The 20138-nt window shown below is 43.5% G+C and overlaps 1 protein-coding gene across 1 annotated transcript in view; it reads left to right on the top strand.

Moving 5' to 3' along the window:
- The window catches only part of MCCC2 (methylcrotonyl-CoA carboxylase subunit 2), a 71701-nt gene that overhangs the window by 20544 nt on the left and 31019 nt on the right, over positions 1-20138 (top strand). Inside the window, exons 9-12 of the mRNA XM_075270846.1 lie at positions 3205-3304; positions 3545-3640; positions 14631-14703; positions 16003-16079. Coding sequence (XP_075126947.1) covers positions 3205-3304; positions 3545-3640; positions 14631-14703; positions 16003-16079 — 346 coding nt within the window. The remainder of the gene's footprint in view (positions 1-3204; positions 3305-3544; positions 3641-14630; positions 14704-16002; positions 16080-20138) is intronic.

Raw genomic sequence — 20138 nt, 5'->3', positions numbered from 1 at the left:
ATTTATATACTGATCAACCACTGAGGGGTGAAGTGTCAAAGCTTCAGTATGTTGTTTCTATGTATACTCTAGTAAAAGTATCAGCATTGTGTACGTTTATACAATTTTTTTAATTTTTCATTTTTTTTTTATTTTTATAAATAACGTTAATATTAAGACTCATTGGGGCAGATTTATGAAGACTGGCGTTTAACACCATAATCCTAGTCAGCAGAAGATGCATCTCATTTATGACATAGTGCACACCTCTACATATCTGTGGCACAATCTCTGCCAAGCTGTGTGCCGGAAGAGAAATGTATGCCAGCTGATAGCCTGCCTTTTGCCCTTATATTATTTCCTTTTCATCTTAGGATAGACACGTGAGATGTGTTTATCCCAGGCATGTGTAACTTAAAGAGGACCTTTCACCATTTTGCCCACATGCAGTGTTATATACTGCCGGAAAGCTGACAGTGCCCTGAGTTCAGCGCACTGTCGGCTTTCCCGATCTGGGCCCGGTGTGAAGAGCTTACGGTCCGGTACCGTAGCTCTTCTATGGTCAGAAGGGCGTTCCTGACAGTCAGAGACGTCCTTCTTCACAGCGCAGCCAATCGCGCTGTGCTGTGAGAGCCGGGAGGAACGCCCCCTCCCTCTGCTCTGCCCTTTTCTTAGGGCTCATTCACATGGAGCAAGAGGGGGCGGATTCTGACGCTAAATCCACCTCAGAATCTGCCACCTCAAAATGGAGATCTACGTAGACCTTTAGCTTCCTTTTTTCCGTGAGCGGTATGTTCCGGCTCACGGAAAAAAGAAGCCTCGGCGTCTGCCTTGCGACAGCACCCTCCAGGCTAGGCCCATTCATTTGGGCCTACTTCGGAGCAGGAAGTTGCGACAGTCGCAGCAGGCGCATTTTGATCCTATTCTGACGCGGCTTTCCACATCAGAATCAGGACCAAAATACGCGGTCACATGCCCCGTGTGAACGAGCCCTTAGACCCACCTAAGTGATGCTAGGCCAGTGATGGCAAACCTTTTAGAGGCTGAGTGCCCAAACTGCAACCCAAAACCCACTAATTTATCACAAAGGGCCAACATGGCAATTTAACCTTAACCCCTTAAGGACCAGGCCATTTTTTGGTTTCGCATTTTCGTTTTTCCCTCCTCACATTTCAAGAGCCATAACTTTTTCATTTTTCAGTTCACAGAGTCACATGATGGCTTATTGTTTGCGGGACAAATTGTACTTTGTAATGGCACCATTCAATATGCTGTGCAATGTACTGGGAAGCTGGAAAAAAATTCAGAATGAGGTGCAATTGGAGAAAAAATGCATATGTGCCATTTTCTTATGGGTTTAATTTTTACAGCGTTCACTGTTTGGTACAAATGACATGTTACCTGTGTTCTACATGTCAGTACGAATGCGGTGATACCAAATTTATATAGTATTTGAAATGTTTTGATACTTTTAAAAAAATGATAAACTTTGCAAAATAGAAAAAAAAATTTGTGTCATCATGTTCTAACACCTGTAACTTTTTCATATTTCCATGTATGGAGCTGGTTGTAGTGTCTTTTTATGCGGGACAAGATGACGTTTCTATTGATACCATTTGGGGAAAGATCTGATGGTTTGATCACTTTTTATTCAATTTTTATAGGCGGCAAAGTGTTGAAAAAAACGCTTTTTGGCTATTTTTATTTTTTTTGCCGCTACGCCGTTCGCAGTACGGGATAAATGTTTTAATATTCTAATAGTTCAGGCATTTTGGAGCGCAGGGATACCTAATATGTTTATGTTTAATGTTCTTTAATTACTTTTATAGCTAATCTAGGGAAAGGGGGGTGATTTGAACTTTTATATTTTTTTTATTTTTTTAATACTTTTAAAAACTTTTTTTTTTCTTCTGTTACATTTATGATCAGACCCCTTAGGTACCTTGAAACCTAGGGGGTCTGATCGCTCATACTATTCACTGCAATACTACAGTATTGCAGTGAATAGGAAAATCCCAGCACTTCTATTAGACGATGCCTCTGGCATCGTCTAATAGATCTAGTGCAGAGACAAGCCTGGAAGCCTTCAATAGGCTTCCGGCTGTCATAGCAACCGATCACCGCCCTCATGTGACGTTCAGGAGGGCGGCGATCGGCGAAACATGGCGGCGCCCGTGCCGCCGGCGCCGTTTACACGCTGCGGTCACGTTTGACCGCAGTGTGTAAAGGGTTAACAGCAGCGATCGGCTCGGGCACCGACCGCTGCTGTTATTGGCAGGTCCTGGCTGTATGATACAGCCGGCATCTGCCGTGTATGGAGCGAGCTCAGCGTGTGAGCTTGCTCCATACATCTCCATGCGACCCATGACGTACAGTTACGTCAAGGGTCGCTAAGGGGTTAATACTGTGCACATTCAAAATTGTGGATGGTTACGGTGGTCTATAATAATCACTTGTCTCCTACAAAACAGATACTATGTGATAAATTAGTGAAGAGACCCCACACAGTACAATCTGCTCCACAGTGTCCAATACACAGTATACTTTGCTCCACAGTGGATTCCATATGGTGTAATCTGCTGCATACTAGCCCCACACAGTATAATCTGTTTCACAGATGGGTGCCTACAGAGAGGACTCTGAGTGCCAACTCTGGCATCCGTGCCATAGGTTTACCATCATGGTGCTAGGCTATTGTTTGATTTGTTGCCATTGGTTACAAGTCGACAATCATGAATGCAGAAACTTTCTATGGTCTGGGACTTTAGTAACTTGAGGGAGAGGGTTCTCTTCGCTTACTGAAGATTTCCCAACCAGATATGCTGAAAGTTTTCGCTAAACCTCAACTACTCTTTAAATCTTTCAATGAAATAATTCCTAATTTTGCTTCAAATCTTACCTCCTTAGTTATTTCAGATTGTGCCCCCTTGTTCTTGTGTTTAGTTCTTCGAACCTTATTTATACTTTTAACATATTAAAAAATGCCATGTCTCTCCCCCATCCCTTCTTTTCTCAAGGCTATGATACTTATAGCCAAAACCCTGATCACATGTATGGAATGGGGATTGTCATCAGATTTGATGGAAATGTATTATTTTGGAAGGAACATTCCCTCTTTCACAAAGTCAACCCTGTATTGTTTGTTTCCTGCCAGTACAGAGGTAAAGCATTACATCCACAATATTTGCCTTATTACAGTTTTTTTTCTTCTGTTTTGTAATTCAGAAAGTCTGGTGTGACTGACCACTATGCTGTAGATGACAACCATGCCCTTCACCTGGCTCGGAAAATAGTAAGAAGCTTAAACTACAGAAAGAATCTTGATGTAAGTTATTTATCTTCTGTTGTCATGTATTTTGGTGAATGTAACATATTATAATAAAAAAATGGGTATTTTATAGAACGTTCTTTCATTTTTGTTTCATTTGTAGCTATGTCTCTGATTTGAGAAATAAAAAAACAAAAGCACAAGTTATGTGAAAACATGTGACTATCCTTTACTCTGACTGTAATGCTGTAGATTACTTTCATCTCCTTATTGTTCTTTCTTATGTCATTTATTAAGGTGACTATAGAAAAGCCTGAAGACCCATTGTTTCCTGCAGATGAACTCTACGGGATTGTTGGTGACAATTTAAAGAAGAATTTTGATGTCCGAGAGGTAATAACCTATAAGAATACTTTATTTTGATATGCGGTTTTATATACCTCTAGCAAGCGGATTAGTGCGCTGAATTCATCGCACTGTCTGCTTTCCTGTTATGTGCCCCTGAGCTGTAGATATCAGTGTTGTTAGTTTCAGCATCAACATCTCCCAACTATCAGAAGGGTGTTCCTTAAAGCTCAGCGTCATCACTGGGATGTGAAGAATGCCCCCCTTCCCCTCCTGACAGTACCCTAAACATAGCTTTGTACTGTCATGGGGGTCCTTACAGTCCAGTGATGATACTGAGCTGTAAGGAAAGCCCCCACCCCAGTACAAGTCAATGGATGAGTACTGTCAGGAGAGGGGCATTACTCACAGCCCAGCGATGGTGCTGATCTATCAGGAGCGCCCTTCTGACACTTGGGAGATGTTGATGCTGAAACTAACTGCGTTGACATCTCACACCACCGGGGCACATACCCGGAAAGCAGACAGTCAGCTTTCTAGTGGTTTATAAAATAAGGACATGAAAGACGTGATTTCAACTTCAGGTTTTTTAATTAGTGGATCATAAAGGAATAGAGCACATGAAGAGCGGTTTGCTAGAGAAAAACAAATTCTCCACTAGGAACAGAGATATTGTGTGTAATTGAAAAAAATAATTTATATATATATTGTCACGGAGCAAAAGGTATACGTCCTTCCTCCGGAGGATACCTTGAATCAACACGGACGCAAGAGGTCGGGAGACAACAGCAATTTATTGTAATCCACAAAGTTAGTAGCCGGCGGCGGTCACATCGACCGTAATAACAATAAGTCCACAGAAGTCCCAATCCAATGATAGCTTTGGTTTCTTGGTCCTGTAACTAAATCCTGGCTCTCTGCAGAGCTGTGCACAGGCCGGCTAACACATACTAACTGCCAGCTATCTATTATATACTAAGACTGTTACATCCTATATCTGTGGGTGGGAAGGGCTGAGTCACAAATCCTTCCCCCCTCACCTATACCAAGGAGAGCAGACTCCCTGTCTACTATGGACAATGCACCATCCAACATCTTCTTGGGGACACAATCAGATTATCTCCACCGATTGTCCTCACTGGTCCTCACTAGTTAGAGGTATTTGCATACAATGGGCTAACACACTAGACCCCAATCAGCCAATTACACATTGATGTATACAACAGGTTAGAGAATACATTCCACACCAAATATATATTACACATGGCCTATAGTATAGACTCTAACCATCCCGTGACAACCCCTCCCCCTCTCAAAACATGTGCATGACACAATTGGCCTACACAGGTAAATTGGGGAATGCACATCAGTCTCTATAGCTCATATGTCCTCCTGCCGGGATAACCCATCCGCGTTCTGGTGTTGGTTCCCTCGGCGGTACTGAATGGTAAAGTTGTAGGGTTGAAGGGCTGGCATCTGGCAGAAAATCCGGTGGATCTATGTTGGCGTGTCTCTGAGCTTGGCTTCGGGTCACTGCTCCCACAAAGTGGCACTGTAGATTTCCAACATCGTTGCCTAACAGAACATCGGCCGGCAGCCCGCTCATCACACCAATTGTGCATCGTTTTGGTCCATAACCATAGTCGAGTTCCACGGTAGCTTTAGGAATACGTCTCCGAGTACCCCCGGCCAACTAGATAGAAATGCCAGGGCCCTCCTCTAGGGCCTCGGGTCGCACAACTCGGGGGTCCGCTACCGTTAGGAAAGCTCCCGAGTCCCGGAATCCAACAACTGTTCGGCCATCCAGTAGGAGCTCCTGCAAGTGCTTCCGCTGAAGGTTTGCGGGATGTGTGGCGGAAGGCTGAATCCCATAGACCCCTGGAGGTGGAACAGATGGGTCATTCATGGAGTCATCTGGAAATGGGGCCAAACTTTCTGTCCTAGGGGTGGTTCCCAGGTAGTGAATAGGCCGGGATGCCATGGTGGCCCGTGCCCCCATGTTAACAGGGCAACTAGCTTGCAAATGTCCAGGCCGCCCGCACCCAAAACATCTGCGCTCTAGCATTCTTCCAGTAGGTCGTTGTCTAGGGACAGGGTTGTTCATAGCTGGAGGCCGATGGGCTGGGGCAGGGGTAGAGGGGGAATTGTAATCCTGAGGCCGGGCACGAAAGGTGGGTGGCTGGCTGAAGGGTGTCTGGCGGACTGTGGTAGTTTTCCGCTCCTCTGCAAACAACCTCTTCCACTGCGGCTTGATGGTCAGGCCCTCATCTGCAAGAGAAGCAGCTTGCTCAACTGTGGCTGGGTTCCGTTCCAGCACCCACTCACGGATCTCAGCGGGGCACTGGGAAAAGAACTGTTCCTTAAGTATGACTTGGAGGACCTTATCGACTGTGACAGCCCCCTCTCCTTCTAGCCAGCGCTTGCATGCTTGCTTCAACTTGTGGGCGAACATGTGAAAGGAGCTTCCCCCATTGTAAGGCAAAGAGCAGAAATGAACTCGGTAGGTCTCTGGAGTGACTGCATAATACTTCTGCACTGCTCTTTTAATGGCCTCATAGTCCCGCTGATCACTAGGGTCCATGGCTCTGAGAGCTTCCGCAGCCCCATCTCGTAGGTGCCCCACCAGATTCCGGACCCAATCCTTCTCTGGGACTTCCATCAGGTGGCACTGGTGTTCGAAGTCCTGAAAATATCCATCAACATCCCCAGCCGCTTCATCAAAGGTCTTGAAGTGTTTATGTGAGACATATGGTGGTTCTCTCACTGTTGGGCTGGGGGTCGACGTTTGATTATTCCTCGTAGTTATCTCAGCCATTCGCATTTCATGCGCCATTCTTTCCTTTTCATGCGCCATTCTCTGTTCCTCCTTCTCCGTTTCCTGAGCCCTCTGTAATGCTCTACTCCTTTGCTCCGCAGTTGCTCCTAGCCCCAGCACTGCCAATTCCTCCTCATACAAAACAACCCATCTGCTCTTTTGGGTCTGTACCTGCCGCTCCCGTATCTCTACTGTCTCCTGGGGGCAGCCCTCCTCACGGTCGCTTTGCAGGGTCATCTCCTCCAGTGCCTCGATCAGTTGATCTTTCGTTCTTCCTTGGTAACTCAGGTTTAGTTCCCGGGCCCTTACTTGTAGACTTGCCATAGTCCAGTTCCTGTATTCTGAGGTTGTGGCTCCATTAATCGCTGAGCTGCTGTAGTCCATCTCGCTGTCCGCTGTTGATCCCACCGCTGCCAACCAGTTGTCACGGAGCAAAAGTATACGTCTTCCTCCGGAAGGTCTTTTGAATCAACACGGACGCAAGAGGTCGGGAGACAACAGCAATTTATTGTAATCCACAAAGTTAGTAGCCGGCGGCGGTCACATCAACCGTAATAACAATAAGTCCACAGAAGTCCCAATCCAATGATAGCTTTGGTTCCTTGGTCCTGTAACTAAATCCTGGCTCTCTGCAGAGCTGTGCACAGGCCGGCTAACACATACTAACTGCCAGCTATCTACTATATACTAAGACTGTTACATCCTATATCTGTGGGTGGGAAGGGCTGAGTCACAAATCCTTCCCCCCTCACCTATACCAAGGAGAGCAGACTCCCTGTCTACTATGGACAATGCACCATCCAACATCTTCTTGGGGACACAATCAGATTATCTCCACCCATTGTCCTCACTGGTCCTCACTAGTTAGAGGTATTTGCATACAATGGGCTAACACACTAGACCCCAATCAGCCAATTACACATTGATGTATATAACAGGTTAGAGAATACATTCCACACCAAATATATATTACACATGGCCTATATATATATATATAAATTAAATTAGGGTGTTGCCAGTAAACAATGATTTTAAGTGCCACATAAATGTGGACACCCATGGATGATCATGGGCACATTAGGGGTGACAACTCATAGTGGGACACTGCGGAAACCCTTCTTAGTTGCAGTACAATGTTGAGAGTAATACCCAAGTTTTACCTGCAGCATTGTATGGCCTTTGACTCATTGTGAATGAGGGGGTGTTAGTCCTTATGCGTCCTTGTTTGACTTTGTTCTTGTTCTTCTTATTTCCCAGCTGTTTCTTCCTTTGCATTGTTGGGGAAAGACAACCAAACCTCTTTTAAAGTGAATCTGTCACTCTGGGTATGCTCTGCCATCTGCAGGCAACATGTTCGAAAGATGGAACCGCTGAGCAGATTGCTATATAAGCTTCTCATGCTCTATAATATGCTTACAGCACTTCAGACACCATATTCACTGTGACAGATTACCTTTAAAATATTTCAATGAATGTTAAACTTTATCTTTAGTCTTGACTGTAAAGAACTAATAAATTGATTTTCTACATATTGAATTAAAAAAAATATTTGAATGTTTTATCTTTATTGATTTTGGTGAATGTTTCTTTTTAATAGGAATACTATTTTAATTCTTTTATTTAAGGGGGTTGTCCCACAAGGAACATTTATCATGTATTCATAGGATAGTACTTTTATCAGAGCTAATGTGTCCCGTATCAAGAAATAGTGTACTTACTTGGGGTCCAGCCCTACAAAACTTATCACAAATATGCCACAAACTCCAAAGTCAAATGTTTAAAATGCTGACAGCCAAACCCTAGTGCCAGTATCAGCTGTTTAGTAATGTATAAGGAAAAAATATCTTTGTACTGTGTTAGCCAGTGGATATGAAATATAAAAAATTGAGAGTCTTCAGTAGTTGATACCTTTTTTAATGGCTAACTAAAAATGTTGACAGGTTGCAAGCTTTCGGGATTATTCTTAGATCCCTTCCTCAGGCATAGTTTAAACACAATTTCTGAAGCATCCATATTTATGCAAAAAGAGACACCTAGGAATAGAATGTTAGGTGGCAGGGGGGAATGTCATTGGTACATACAAGTAAACAAATAATCTGTTCACATGGCCCTTATCAATTCAATGAGTGGCTTTATGGATGCTTTGATTAGTGATGTGAGGGCTTGTTCCTGTAAAAGGCCATAAACTCATGTGACAGATTCAACCCCTCCTGGAGTGTGTCAGACAAAGTCATCAGCTTATATTCATAAACTTTTCTGTCTTTCTTGGATTTGACATTTCCTCTTAAAACCAAAATTTTTATGTCATTGGTGATATTATGATCTTGATTGCAAAAGTGTTTTGGCACGGGGAGGTCCATTCTCTGCTCTGTAATCATGTGGCGGTGTGAATTCATCCGCATTCTAAGTTTCTGACCACCAGTTTCGCCTACATACAGGCCCCCAGTGGGACACTTGGTGCATGTTATTAAATACACTACATTAGGTGTGCTGCAGGTGAAGTTACCTGGGATCTTGTAGTATTTGTTAGAATTGAGGATCTTTATCTTATCAGTAGTCAGTATGTGAGGGCAGGTTTTGCACCTTTTCTGTCTGCATGGAAACGTTCCTATTGTGGTTGGAGGTGACAATGAGCTGCTAATCGCCATATTCCTGAGGTTTGGTGGCTGTCTACAGCACAGGAGAGGGAGGTCTGGAAATATGGATTTTAGACGGTGGTCTTTTTGCAGTAGTGGATGTAATTTGCATGTGATTCCTCTGTCTCTCCAGGTGTGGGTTATATGTGACGACCAGAGGCACCCAAATGTTTTCCTGTTTGGTATTGTATTTTAATAAATCCGATCTTGGTATTTTGGTGGCCCTGGTGATTTGATTATCAATTGTTCTTGGATGGTAATCCTGCTTCAAGAATGTGTTTTTGAGGCCTCCAAGGTGTTTGTCCCTATCCACAGCATCTGAGCATATACGATGGTATCGGATATCCTGGCTGTACACAATGGAGTTCTATATGTGTTTTGGATGAAAGTTATCCCATCTTAGGTAGGTTGGGCGGTCAATCGGCTTCCAATACAGCAATGTCTCAATTTTGTTGTCCTGTATCTTGATGACGATGTCCAGGAAGTTAATTTCAGAGAAGGAGTGATTGAGCGTCAGGTTAATGGTGGGATGGAACTGGTTGAATTGTTCATGGAAGGTTATCAGCTGTTCCTCAGACCCACTCGAAAGGATTAGGATATCGTCAATAAAGCGATAGTAGGCCAGAGGCCTGGTGGTACAGGTGGATAGGAAGTTGCTCTCAATCTTGGCCATGAGAAGATTAGCGTACTGTGACACCATTTTGATCCTCATTGCAGTGCCGGTCTTCTGTAAGTAGATGCAGTCACTAAAAGAAAAGTAATCGTGGATGAGGATGAATTTTGTGAGTTTCACCACAGATTCAGCATTCATAACTCACTTTTCCATGAAAAACTGGCAGGTGTTTACACCGTCCTGGTGTGGGATGTTGACGTACAAGGATTCTACATCCATGGTGGCCAGGATAGTTCCATCTGGAAGGGGACCTTTAGTGGATAGTTTATTTAATAGGTTTGTTGTATCCTGAAGGTAGCTGGCTGTATCCTTTACTAAGGCCCCATTCACATGGGCCAAGAGGGGGTGGATTATGGCGCTGAATCCACGTCATAATCCACCTCACAATGGAGGTCTATGCAGACTGCCAGTTTGCCGCTCACAGAAAAAAGAAGCGAGCTGCCCTTTCTTCAGGCAGATTCCGCGGCTGATTCAGCCCTGGCATCCGCCTCACGACAGCACCCTCCAGACTAGGTCCATTCATTTGGGCCTACTCCGGAGCGGAAAGCCGCGACGGAATATGACATGCAGAATCCCCGTGTGAACTAGGCCTTAGGGTTTGAGAGTACCCTCCACCCATCCAGTGCGCTGAATTCAGCACACTGTCGGCTGTCTTAGTGGTATATAAAACCATGTGTGACGGAGGACATGAATATGCTTCTTTAAGAAATTATAATGTTTTATTAACTAAAGATAGATTGGGACCCAAAAACCTTTAGAATTTAGTATAAACCTGATGTGCCATGGTGAGTTTCATGTGACCGCATTTGTATGCCATGCACTGTCCAAGCTATTTCAGCGCTCATAACTAGGTGTGAAAATATCCCGCTGTTTTTCATTTGCAATCCCGGCATAGCAAGGTTAATATGGAAATGACTGAAGTTAAGGTGCAAACAACAAAAACATCTTGACGTCCCATGGCGTCATTTAGAATTAATCTATAGCACGGTGTGTAGTCTGTTCAGACAGAAATATATCATCTCATCCACACTGGCTCCCTCAGCTAGTTTGAGGATTTCAAAGCTTTTGTTCATTTTCTCCTCTGCTTCCATATTTGGCTATATGTGAACAACACCTAATTTACTTTACCGACAGGTCATGACAGTATTAATTACAATTAATTGTTTACAGCAGTTTCAAAATAAGTTTATAGTCTCTTTAGCTCTCCTGTAAATGACTTATTTCATTGGCAGTTTATGATTCGTGTAAATATAAGTCCATTGATATGCTGCAGTTCTCACCCAAGCCACTGAAGCCCAGCACGCCAGGCGACATTTCCTGTTTCATCTGTACTATGTAGACCAGGGGTCTCAAACTTGCGGCCCTCGAGACGATAGTTTGCGGCCCCCGCGCAGCTCCCTGCATGTCCCACTATGTCCCTTTAGTGTTTTACTTAAACTTTCCTCCAATCACTCCCCCGCTCTTATAACAGCAATAGAAAGTGATGGGTGATCGTTGGAAAGCTAGTACTACTGAAGTTTAAAACTCAAGGACCTGTGTGTGATGTCAGACGTCACGTGACTAGGGAGGCGTGTCTTAGTGTATCGGCTGGAATATGAAGAGATGTAGTACTGAGAGGAATGTGAGATGCACAGTGGAGTGTGTGTGTGTCGGTAACCTAGGGGCAGAGATGGAGGGGGGGACATGAAACTGGGGCCACAGATGGAAGAGGAACATGAAACTAGGGGCAGAGATGAGGTGGAGTGTGAAAATGGGGGCAGATGGAGGGGGTACATGAAAATGGGGGCAGAGATGAGGGGGAGCATGAAAATGGGGGCAGATGGAGGGGGTACATGAAAATGGGGGCAGAGATGAGGGGGAGCATGAAAATGGGGGCAGATGGAGGGGGTACATGAAAATGGGGGCAGAGATGAGGGGGAGCATGAAAATGGGGGCAGATGGAGGGGGTACATGAAAATGGGGGCAGAGATGAGGGGGAGCATGAAAATGGGGGCAGATGAAGGGGGGATATGAAATTGGGGCAGATGGAGGGGGCACATGAAACTGGGGCAGATGGAGGGACGACATGAAACTGGGGACAGATGGAGGGGTGACATAAAATGATGCAAATGAAGGGAGATATCAAACTGGGGGAGAAATGGTGGGGGGAGATGAAACTGGGGGTAGATGAAGGGGAGTACTTAAACTGGGGACAACTGGAGGGGGCAGTAAACCGTGGGAGTAGCTGGAGGGGGACCTGTCTGCCTCTAGTTATCCCCAGTTTATTGTCACCGTCCAGCTACCCCTACGGTTTAATGTCTGCTTCTAGCCTACCGAGTTTAATGTCCCCCTCTAGTTGCCCCCAGTTTACTGTCCCCCTCCAACTACCCCCACTGATTTATGTCCCCCTCCAGCTGCCCAAGTTTCATGTCCCCTCTAGTTTCCCCCAGTTTAAACTGGGGCACCAGGAGAAGGACGTAATACTGTGGGACAGTTGGAAGGGAACATTATAATGTGGGGGCATATAATGTACGGGTGACTGTAGGAGGATTATACTGTGTGGGGGCACATGAAAAATGAATAAGAATGGGCGGAGACATCCTAAAATTGGGCGGAGCTAAATTTGCTGCCGCGAGCATAGCTTGTGGAAAACCTGATGCGGCCCAACCTCACCCAGACACTACCTCCAGCGGCCCCCGCGTAAATTGAGTTTGAGACCCCTGATGTAGACCATGACGGGATCAGCAGAGTAACCTTAAACCTTTTTTTTATTAGACTGCAAAGCCCAACCGGGATAGCATGTCCTCTTTTGGGTCAGTTCACAAGGAGTTTTTTTGGCGAGGATTTTGATGCTGAATCTGCCTCAAAATCGGCCTTCAAAAAAAAGCCTCCCAATAGAACTCTATTGGGAGGCGTTTTTTGGAGGCTGTTTTTGAGTTGGATTCAGTGTCAAAAAAACTGTGTGAACTGACCCTTTCTCTCTGATCCTCGCTCTGTTTCAGCCAGAAGTGTAGTTCCTCAGGCGACCACCATAGTGAATCCGTGGCTTCACCATTCACTTGTGGGGTGTCGGTGACTTATAAGCAGTGACTTCACTGGTAGCAGACATGTGACTACTGAGGACAGATATGTCACATTGGTCACCTGAGGACTAGAGGGAATGGGGCGGGCATGCTGCCAAAACCTAAGGGGAAACAGGTAAATGTCATTACTTTATATTTAACCTCATCCCTGGCCCCTCATTAGTTTTTCAATTATCCCACAAAACCCCTTTAAAAAGAAGCACTCCAACCCAAAATTAGTATCCTCTGTCTCATCATTGGTGTAGGTGATGTAAAAAGTATTGTCAGTGCAGTTTTTACTGGAAACTTTATCCATGAGGGACATGCTCGGTTTCAGTTCCATGGTCTCCCATGTAGCCAACACTCTCTGCTGATTCTCTGATCTGTCCCCCCCCCCCCCCATCCTCCATTACATCTCGGGACAATTTCCTTCCTAGCATATTGACAATGCTGAGTTGTCTACGGTGATTTTATTTAATTTTTTTAGCTTTTAAACTTTTGAAGGTGGTTTGGCATGGTGTGTCCCCTTATGAAATACATATGTGTAGGCGTTAATTCTGATGCATTGGTCCTTATCATGCATAGAGATCCAACAAATTCTTCAGTACAGTGGTCAACAAACTGCGGATTGTGACATAGCCATAGATTGTGGGACGCTTGATGGTATTTTATGGCAAGTACACTTTTAAGTATTTAAAGTGGATGTAGTTACCTCTGGAGGAGGCATCACATTGAGCAGTAGTGCGAATGAGTGGATGGAAAAATGACTGGTGGGAGAAGGAATACAAGATGTGGGAGGGGGGACAAGTGAGTTGCACATTCAATGTTACTCGTTGTTTAGGATAAGTGCATATATTAATGGGACTCTTAATGGAGGTACTCCTCTAGCACTAATAATATGGGGCAGTATTAATGGGATTATCCACTTTTATAAAATTGATGACTTTAGCTTAAAGAGGACCTTTCACCACTTTTGGGCACAGGCAGTTCTATATACTGCTGGAAAGCTGACAGTGCGCTGAATTCAGCGCACTGTCGGCTTTCCCGATCTGTGCCCGGTGTAAAGAGCTTACGGTGCCGGTACCGTAGTGCTCTATGGTCAGAAGGGCGTTTCTGACCATTAGCCAGAGATGTCCTTCTGCCTCGCGGCGCCAATCACGCTGTGCTGTGGAGCAGGGAGGAACTCCCCCCTCCCTCTCCTGATAATGCTAGTCTATGGACGAGCTGTGTGAGCAGAGGGAGGGGGCGTTCCTCCCGGCTCCACAGCACAGCGTGATTGGCGCCGCGAGGCAGAAGGACGTCTCTGGCTAATGGTCAGAAACACCCTTCTGACCATAGAGCACTACGGTACCGGCACCGTAAGCTCTTTACACCGGGCACAGATCGGGAAAGCCAACAGTGCGCTGAATTCAGCGCACTGTCAGCTTTCCAGCAGTATATAACACTGCATGTGCCCAAAAGTGGTGAAAGGTCCTCTTTAAGGACTGTCAGTAACCCCTGCAGATCAGCTGTTGGAGCTTGAGCATATCTCCTGGTATTTTACATACGTGGAGCTTCAGTGCATGCTAGCCATCTCTTTCATGGTGTCAGGTATGAGTTACTGCAGCGGTGTCCCATACACTTCACTTCATTACCTATAACCAGCACTTTGATAGAAGCAGTGAGTGAGCACTTCACCTCAGGAGCAGTGGTCAGGTAAAAAGATCTGTAGACCTTCAAGACGTAATGTTAGCTGCTAAGTGGTTGGTATGAGCTTCTTGGAGAATGTCTTGTAGTGACATTGTAGACGTTTTTTTGTGGTGATGAACCTTTGTATTTTAACTTATTATTTTGCTGAGTTGAAAAATTTTGCATATTTTCTCTGTTTTTATAGGTTATTGCTCGGGTTGTGGATGGAAGCAAATTTGATGAGTTTAAAGCACTTTATGGAGACACATTAGTTACAGGTACAGCGATGTCTGTCTTTCTGTTCAGTATTATGTAATTGTTGGATGTGATTTGTATAAGATGTCTATCTTTTCTCTGCAAATGGGAATTTTCCCATTTAAAGGGAACCTGTCAGAGCTATTTGAGACACTAATACACCCACAGGTGATTATGGACCAGGCGTTTAGTGTCCGAAATAGCCCTATTGCAAAGCTGTTCACACCCCTATTGAAATAAACAACAAAAAACCTTTGTACTTACATAGTGTCTGTGCAGTTGTTCTGTAATGCCAAGTACATCTCCGCTTCATTGCACATACACCAGAATGGGGGCATACACAATAAAACTGAGGTGTACAGGCTATTGTGAAGACTAAACCCTGGAGTCTGTCACCAGGACCCAGCATATCAAGTCAGCCCTGCAGATTAAAAGGTGAGGGTCGTCTGTGTTCTCCACTTGTGAATCGGTACCTTCGTTTTTTTGGGGGGGGGGTTTTTGTCCGTATGCAAATGAGCTCTTTGGAGCATCAGGAACATCTTTGTTGCTCCATAGAGCTCATTTGCATGAGGATAGAAAAGACTATATCTCTGCGACAGAGGCACCGATACATAGGGGAAAAACACAAGTCAAGAGTCACCTGAAACATACAATCTATCTATAAGGCTGGGTCCTGGGGAAAGATCCCAGTTACGTATGTCGTGAAAAGTTTAAGATTGAGAGTGGACAAGGCAGCTAGGACATCTGATGGTCGAGAAGCCTCTTCAAACGAGTTTATTTTATTTATCTTTAACTACGCTGTTAATTTTATTTATTTTCCTTTTATCCATTTTCTTCTCATGGTTGTCTGATGGTTTTCCACAGTTTCATTTTATGAGATTATTAAAGAAATTAATCTGGTTTATGGATTATGACTCTAAGGATAAGCTCAGACATGGCAGTTTTTCTGACTCGCCTACATTTCTTCCACGCGGATTTTGTCAGAGAATTCAATCTTTGCGTTGCAGTGTGTGAAATACACATTAAACATTTGCAACCAATCTACACAATAGGCTTGCTGACTATTCTAAAAGCCAAACAATACTGTTTAGTCTGCTGTGGAAAAAATCTTCTACATGTAGATGGTGGGTTTTGAAAACCCCTCTGACATAAGTTTATTGTACTGAGGCGTAGACTCAGAATGAAGGCCACACCAAAAATCTTCAACTAGTCTACAATATATGAATGTGGCACCATTGGCTTTGAAACAATGTATGGCATACTTGGTAAGAGCAGCAAAATGTAGCATATTTGTTAAATGAATTCTGTTTATTTTCTCATAGGTTTTGCAAGAATATTTGGTTACCCAGTTGGTATTATTGGAAATAATGGTGTCCTTTTCTCAGAATCTGCAAAAAAGGCAAGTATTATGTAATATGTACAGTGGTTACTGCATCTCCAAAGGTTTAAATCATAACAAAGATATTCTGTTTCATAGGGAAAGCGTTGATTAAAGAGTTACAGATGATCCACTTTGGGTTGCCTTAAGATATTGCTGCTAAAGACCTTGTAGATCAGGGGTGTCAAACTTGTTTTTGCCAAGAGTCTATATCAGCCTTATGGTTGTCTTCAAAGGGCCATTAGTAATTCCATGAATATCTTCTTACTGCCTTGCAGCCTGTTCAAATGAATGACTGAGCTGCAATAGCACATATACTGACTACAGCCTCACAAAATACAATGTATGACCCTGTGTTTGATAATCGGTAATGAGGCCTCAATGGTCGCCCAAGCTTTACAACCTTTTCTAACAACTGATTAGTGGGATTGGCAGATATCGAAACCCCACTGACCTGATATCGACCTATGCATAAATATAGATCATCAACTACATCCCTTTAATAGGCTAGAAAACGTACTGCGGGTTGGCATTGTTGCCTTGCGCTGCAGAATATGTTGTGGCTATATCAGTAAGTAAAATAAATACCTCCCCAGGTTAACAACTCTTTTCCAATAATGGTTGCCCAGGGAGTTACATTTACATTCCTCCTTTGGGTAGGTTCTTCATGCTGGATGTGCAGGTTCCAGGTTGGTTCCAACCTTCGGTCATGTGAATAGAAGCAGCCCCTCTCCCAGGTCACTAGGCGCCGTCCCTCCTCTCCTGATTTAATAGGTAGTTACTTGTGCTGTGGAGGCTGGCTAACTATAGTAAACACAGTCCCTAGTATATTACTATTACTACTTCTTCTTCCTTCCTTCTTCCTTCCTTCTTCCTTCCTTCTTCCTTCTTTCTTCCTTCTTTCTTCCTTCCTTTTTCCTTCTTTCTTCCTTCTTTCTTCCTTCTTTCTTCCTTCTTTCTTCCTTCTTTCTTCCTTCTTTCTTCTTCTCTCCATAGCAATTACCTGTGAAAACAGGAGAGAATGGAGGGAGCAGATTGACCCGGGGTCTGCTGGAGGAAGGAAGGTAAATTTAACTCTCCAGACAACCACTTTAAAGTTAAGCAATACAATAGTGTGTGTTTAAATAAATGTTATTACTAAAGTTTTAATAATAATTTCTTTACTAATACACTATCTGAAATGGCCATCATTAACCACTTCCGGACCGCCCATAGATTATATACGTTCGGATAGTGGTTGCCTTGTTCTGACAGGACGTGCTGGTACGTCCTGTCAGAACACAGCAGCTGCACAAGATTGTAGAGCTGCTTTCACTGGGAGCCGGCTGTAACTTCAGCCGGAGCTCCCAGAGAGTTGGCAGGGAAGGTTTATTCCTTTCCCTGCCTTCTCGATAGCTGTGTATACAGGACCCAGATCAGCTCTCTGTCCCGTATATACAACGTGCAGGAGGCTGTATTCCTCCTGCAACTGGGGCTAAATATACCAGCCCCAGTTGCAGGAGAAATCAGCCTCCAATACAAAAAAAAAGTGATCCGATGTCCCCAAAGGTCTCTTATGACCTTATGGGGACACCATCTGAAAAAAAAATATTAAAAAATTAATAAAGTTTAAAAAATTTTTTAAATAAAATAATTACCAAAATAAGTAAAATAATACGCCAATAAAATGCCGTTATTAAAGATTATAGCCCCTCCCCCGACAACATCATACAAAATAAAAATTACCATAAGGAGAGGAAAAACTATATTATAAAGTTTTTCAGTGGCACTTTGTGTTATTAAATAATAAATAAAGAAAAGTGAAAACCAGACACAATTTCCCTCCTATTTTGTTTATATTTTCCCCAGATATAAAAAAAAAATTAAAACACATTCGAAAATAAAAACAACATAAAAATAAAGCCCTGTGTCCCCGAAAAAACATGCAAAAATTAGTTGAATGAGAAAATGTCTTCTCCTGGACCACAAAATGGCCCGGTACTGAAGTGGTTAAGTAACGGACGGATTTTGTATCGCTGTAACCATTAAAAAAAAAATAAATTGCACAATAAAATCAATATAAGAGGCCACACGGTGGCTCAGTGGTTAGCACTGCAGCCTTGCAGCGCTGGAGTCCTGGTGTTCAAATCCCACCAAGGGCAAAAAACCATCTGCAAGGAGTTTGTATGTTCTCCCCGTGTTTGCATGGATTTCCATCCCATATTCCAAAGACATACTGATAGGGAAAAATGTACATTGTGATCTCTATGTGGGGCTCACAATCTACATTAAAAAAATAAAAATAAAATCAATATAATATTTAATACGTCTACTGAGTAGCATAAATAAAATTGGTGCAACAGTTTGTACCGTAACAACCTGAGGCTTACTATTATTTCTTTGGATTGTAATAAATATAGCTATTCACTTTTGTAATAACCACACTCCTTGAAAAGGCCGCTCCCACTTCAACCACAATCTGCCATTCACGATAAAATTGTACATGTAGGACCTTCCATCTCAAAAGTAAACGAGTCAGAAGAGAGCTAAAATGTTTTTGACGGTGGATATAGACATGCTCTGCTGGCATCATTTGTTATGTTAGTTTTTCAGTCCGTTGTTCTGATCCTATGATTGATCAGAACAACTGAACAAAAATAAGCAGGTGTGAACATGCCTTACTCAACTTATTCCATAGCATTCTAAGCTTTTGGTAAATTGACAAGGAACCCCCTGCATGGACTTTCTTGTGACTTGGGAATTACTCATTAGGAAAAAGGGAAAACTACCAAATGAGTAACTGCAAGGGGCAATCTCCTACTGGGAATAATGGGTTGAGTCTCTTTCATAAAGTGAGGCTATCTACGTATAATACATGAATTTCCTGGAAGCAGGACAGAAGAACAGCTTACGAATAGAATTGGACAGGTAAAAAATAGTCCATGGATGGTGACCATTTAGAAGAGCTTGGCAGCTAAGTAGACGTTTGCTTGTCATTGGTATCCAGTGTGGGATGCCGGACTGTCACTAAGATGTCTAGACATTCCTATAGAAGGAAATGAATGCAACCTACTTTAAGGTATATTGTATATTATTTTCAGGTATTTCTGTTCAATACAACAATCTTCTATAACCTCATTTCTCATGCCAGTTGCCATGGCTTAGGCCTTAAGGGTACTGGACAACTCAGCTGACAATTTAGAGACCAGCCCTTAAATGAAGAATAGCATATGCTATTGACTCGAGCACAATGTCACCCCACTTATTGTGCTGTTTTGTTCACTGAACAGCTGTGCCATACACCCAATGAAACTTTAATATTCTGGCTGAGTGTGCCCTTTTACTGAAAATGTAATTTGCCGGTAGCAAGTTCATCTGTCAAGTCTATCACTGCATAGTGCACCTGTTTTATAACAAGTCAAGCATGTTCTCAAATTGTAAGAGCTGGGACCAGCGACCAATATTAGCTTAACCCATTATGTATATAGTAACTCACAGCTCTTCACAGCGCAAGATGTATTAGCATCACAATGAATCCAGAGATATGAACACTTCTGGAGTGCCAGTCCATAAAAGAATCCATTTTATTTTAAGGACCTGAAGGGCTGCATGGAAATATGCTGCAAGCCTCTAATCCTGCTGATAAACGGTGGTACATCTACAGGTGTATATGTATATTATGTGGACCACTGGATGACTTCAATGTCTGGCGGGTCCACATATAACTGTGCGAGGACGTTCCTGAAGTCGTGTAGACAGGAGCTGGCCACAGAGAAAACAAAGCTGGGTTATAACAGTCTCTGCCTTACTAATCTCTGTATATATATATAGTGCTCAGTGAATACAGTCTATATAGTTCAGATAGTGGCCATGATGCCCTTCCCCCACCCCTTCCCAAGAGCATAAAATGTAAAAGTAGAAAAAAAAATCTAAACAAATAAAAATATATACCCCTGCTTACTGAAACTCTATATCCCCGTTAGTTAGTTCACACAGCAGAAGCCTTTTCCACAATGTGGCTTTTTCACGCAGCTAGCCGCGATGGGATGCTGCTGCAGTGCAGCGGCATCCCGCTTCTGGTTAGGCTCGGATGGGTGGGCC

This window comes from Leptodactylus fuscus, chromosome 1, assembly GCF_031893055.1.
Source record: "Leptodactylus fuscus isolate aLepFus1 chromosome 1, aLepFus1.hap2, whole genome shotgun sequence".
NCBI classification, from domain to species: Eukaryota; Metazoa; Chordata; class Amphibia; order Anura; family Leptodactylidae; genus Leptodactylus; species Leptodactylus fuscus.
The sequence above is the reverse complement of the archived record's forward strand: the minus strand, read 5'-3'. Positions and strand labels throughout refer to the sequence as shown.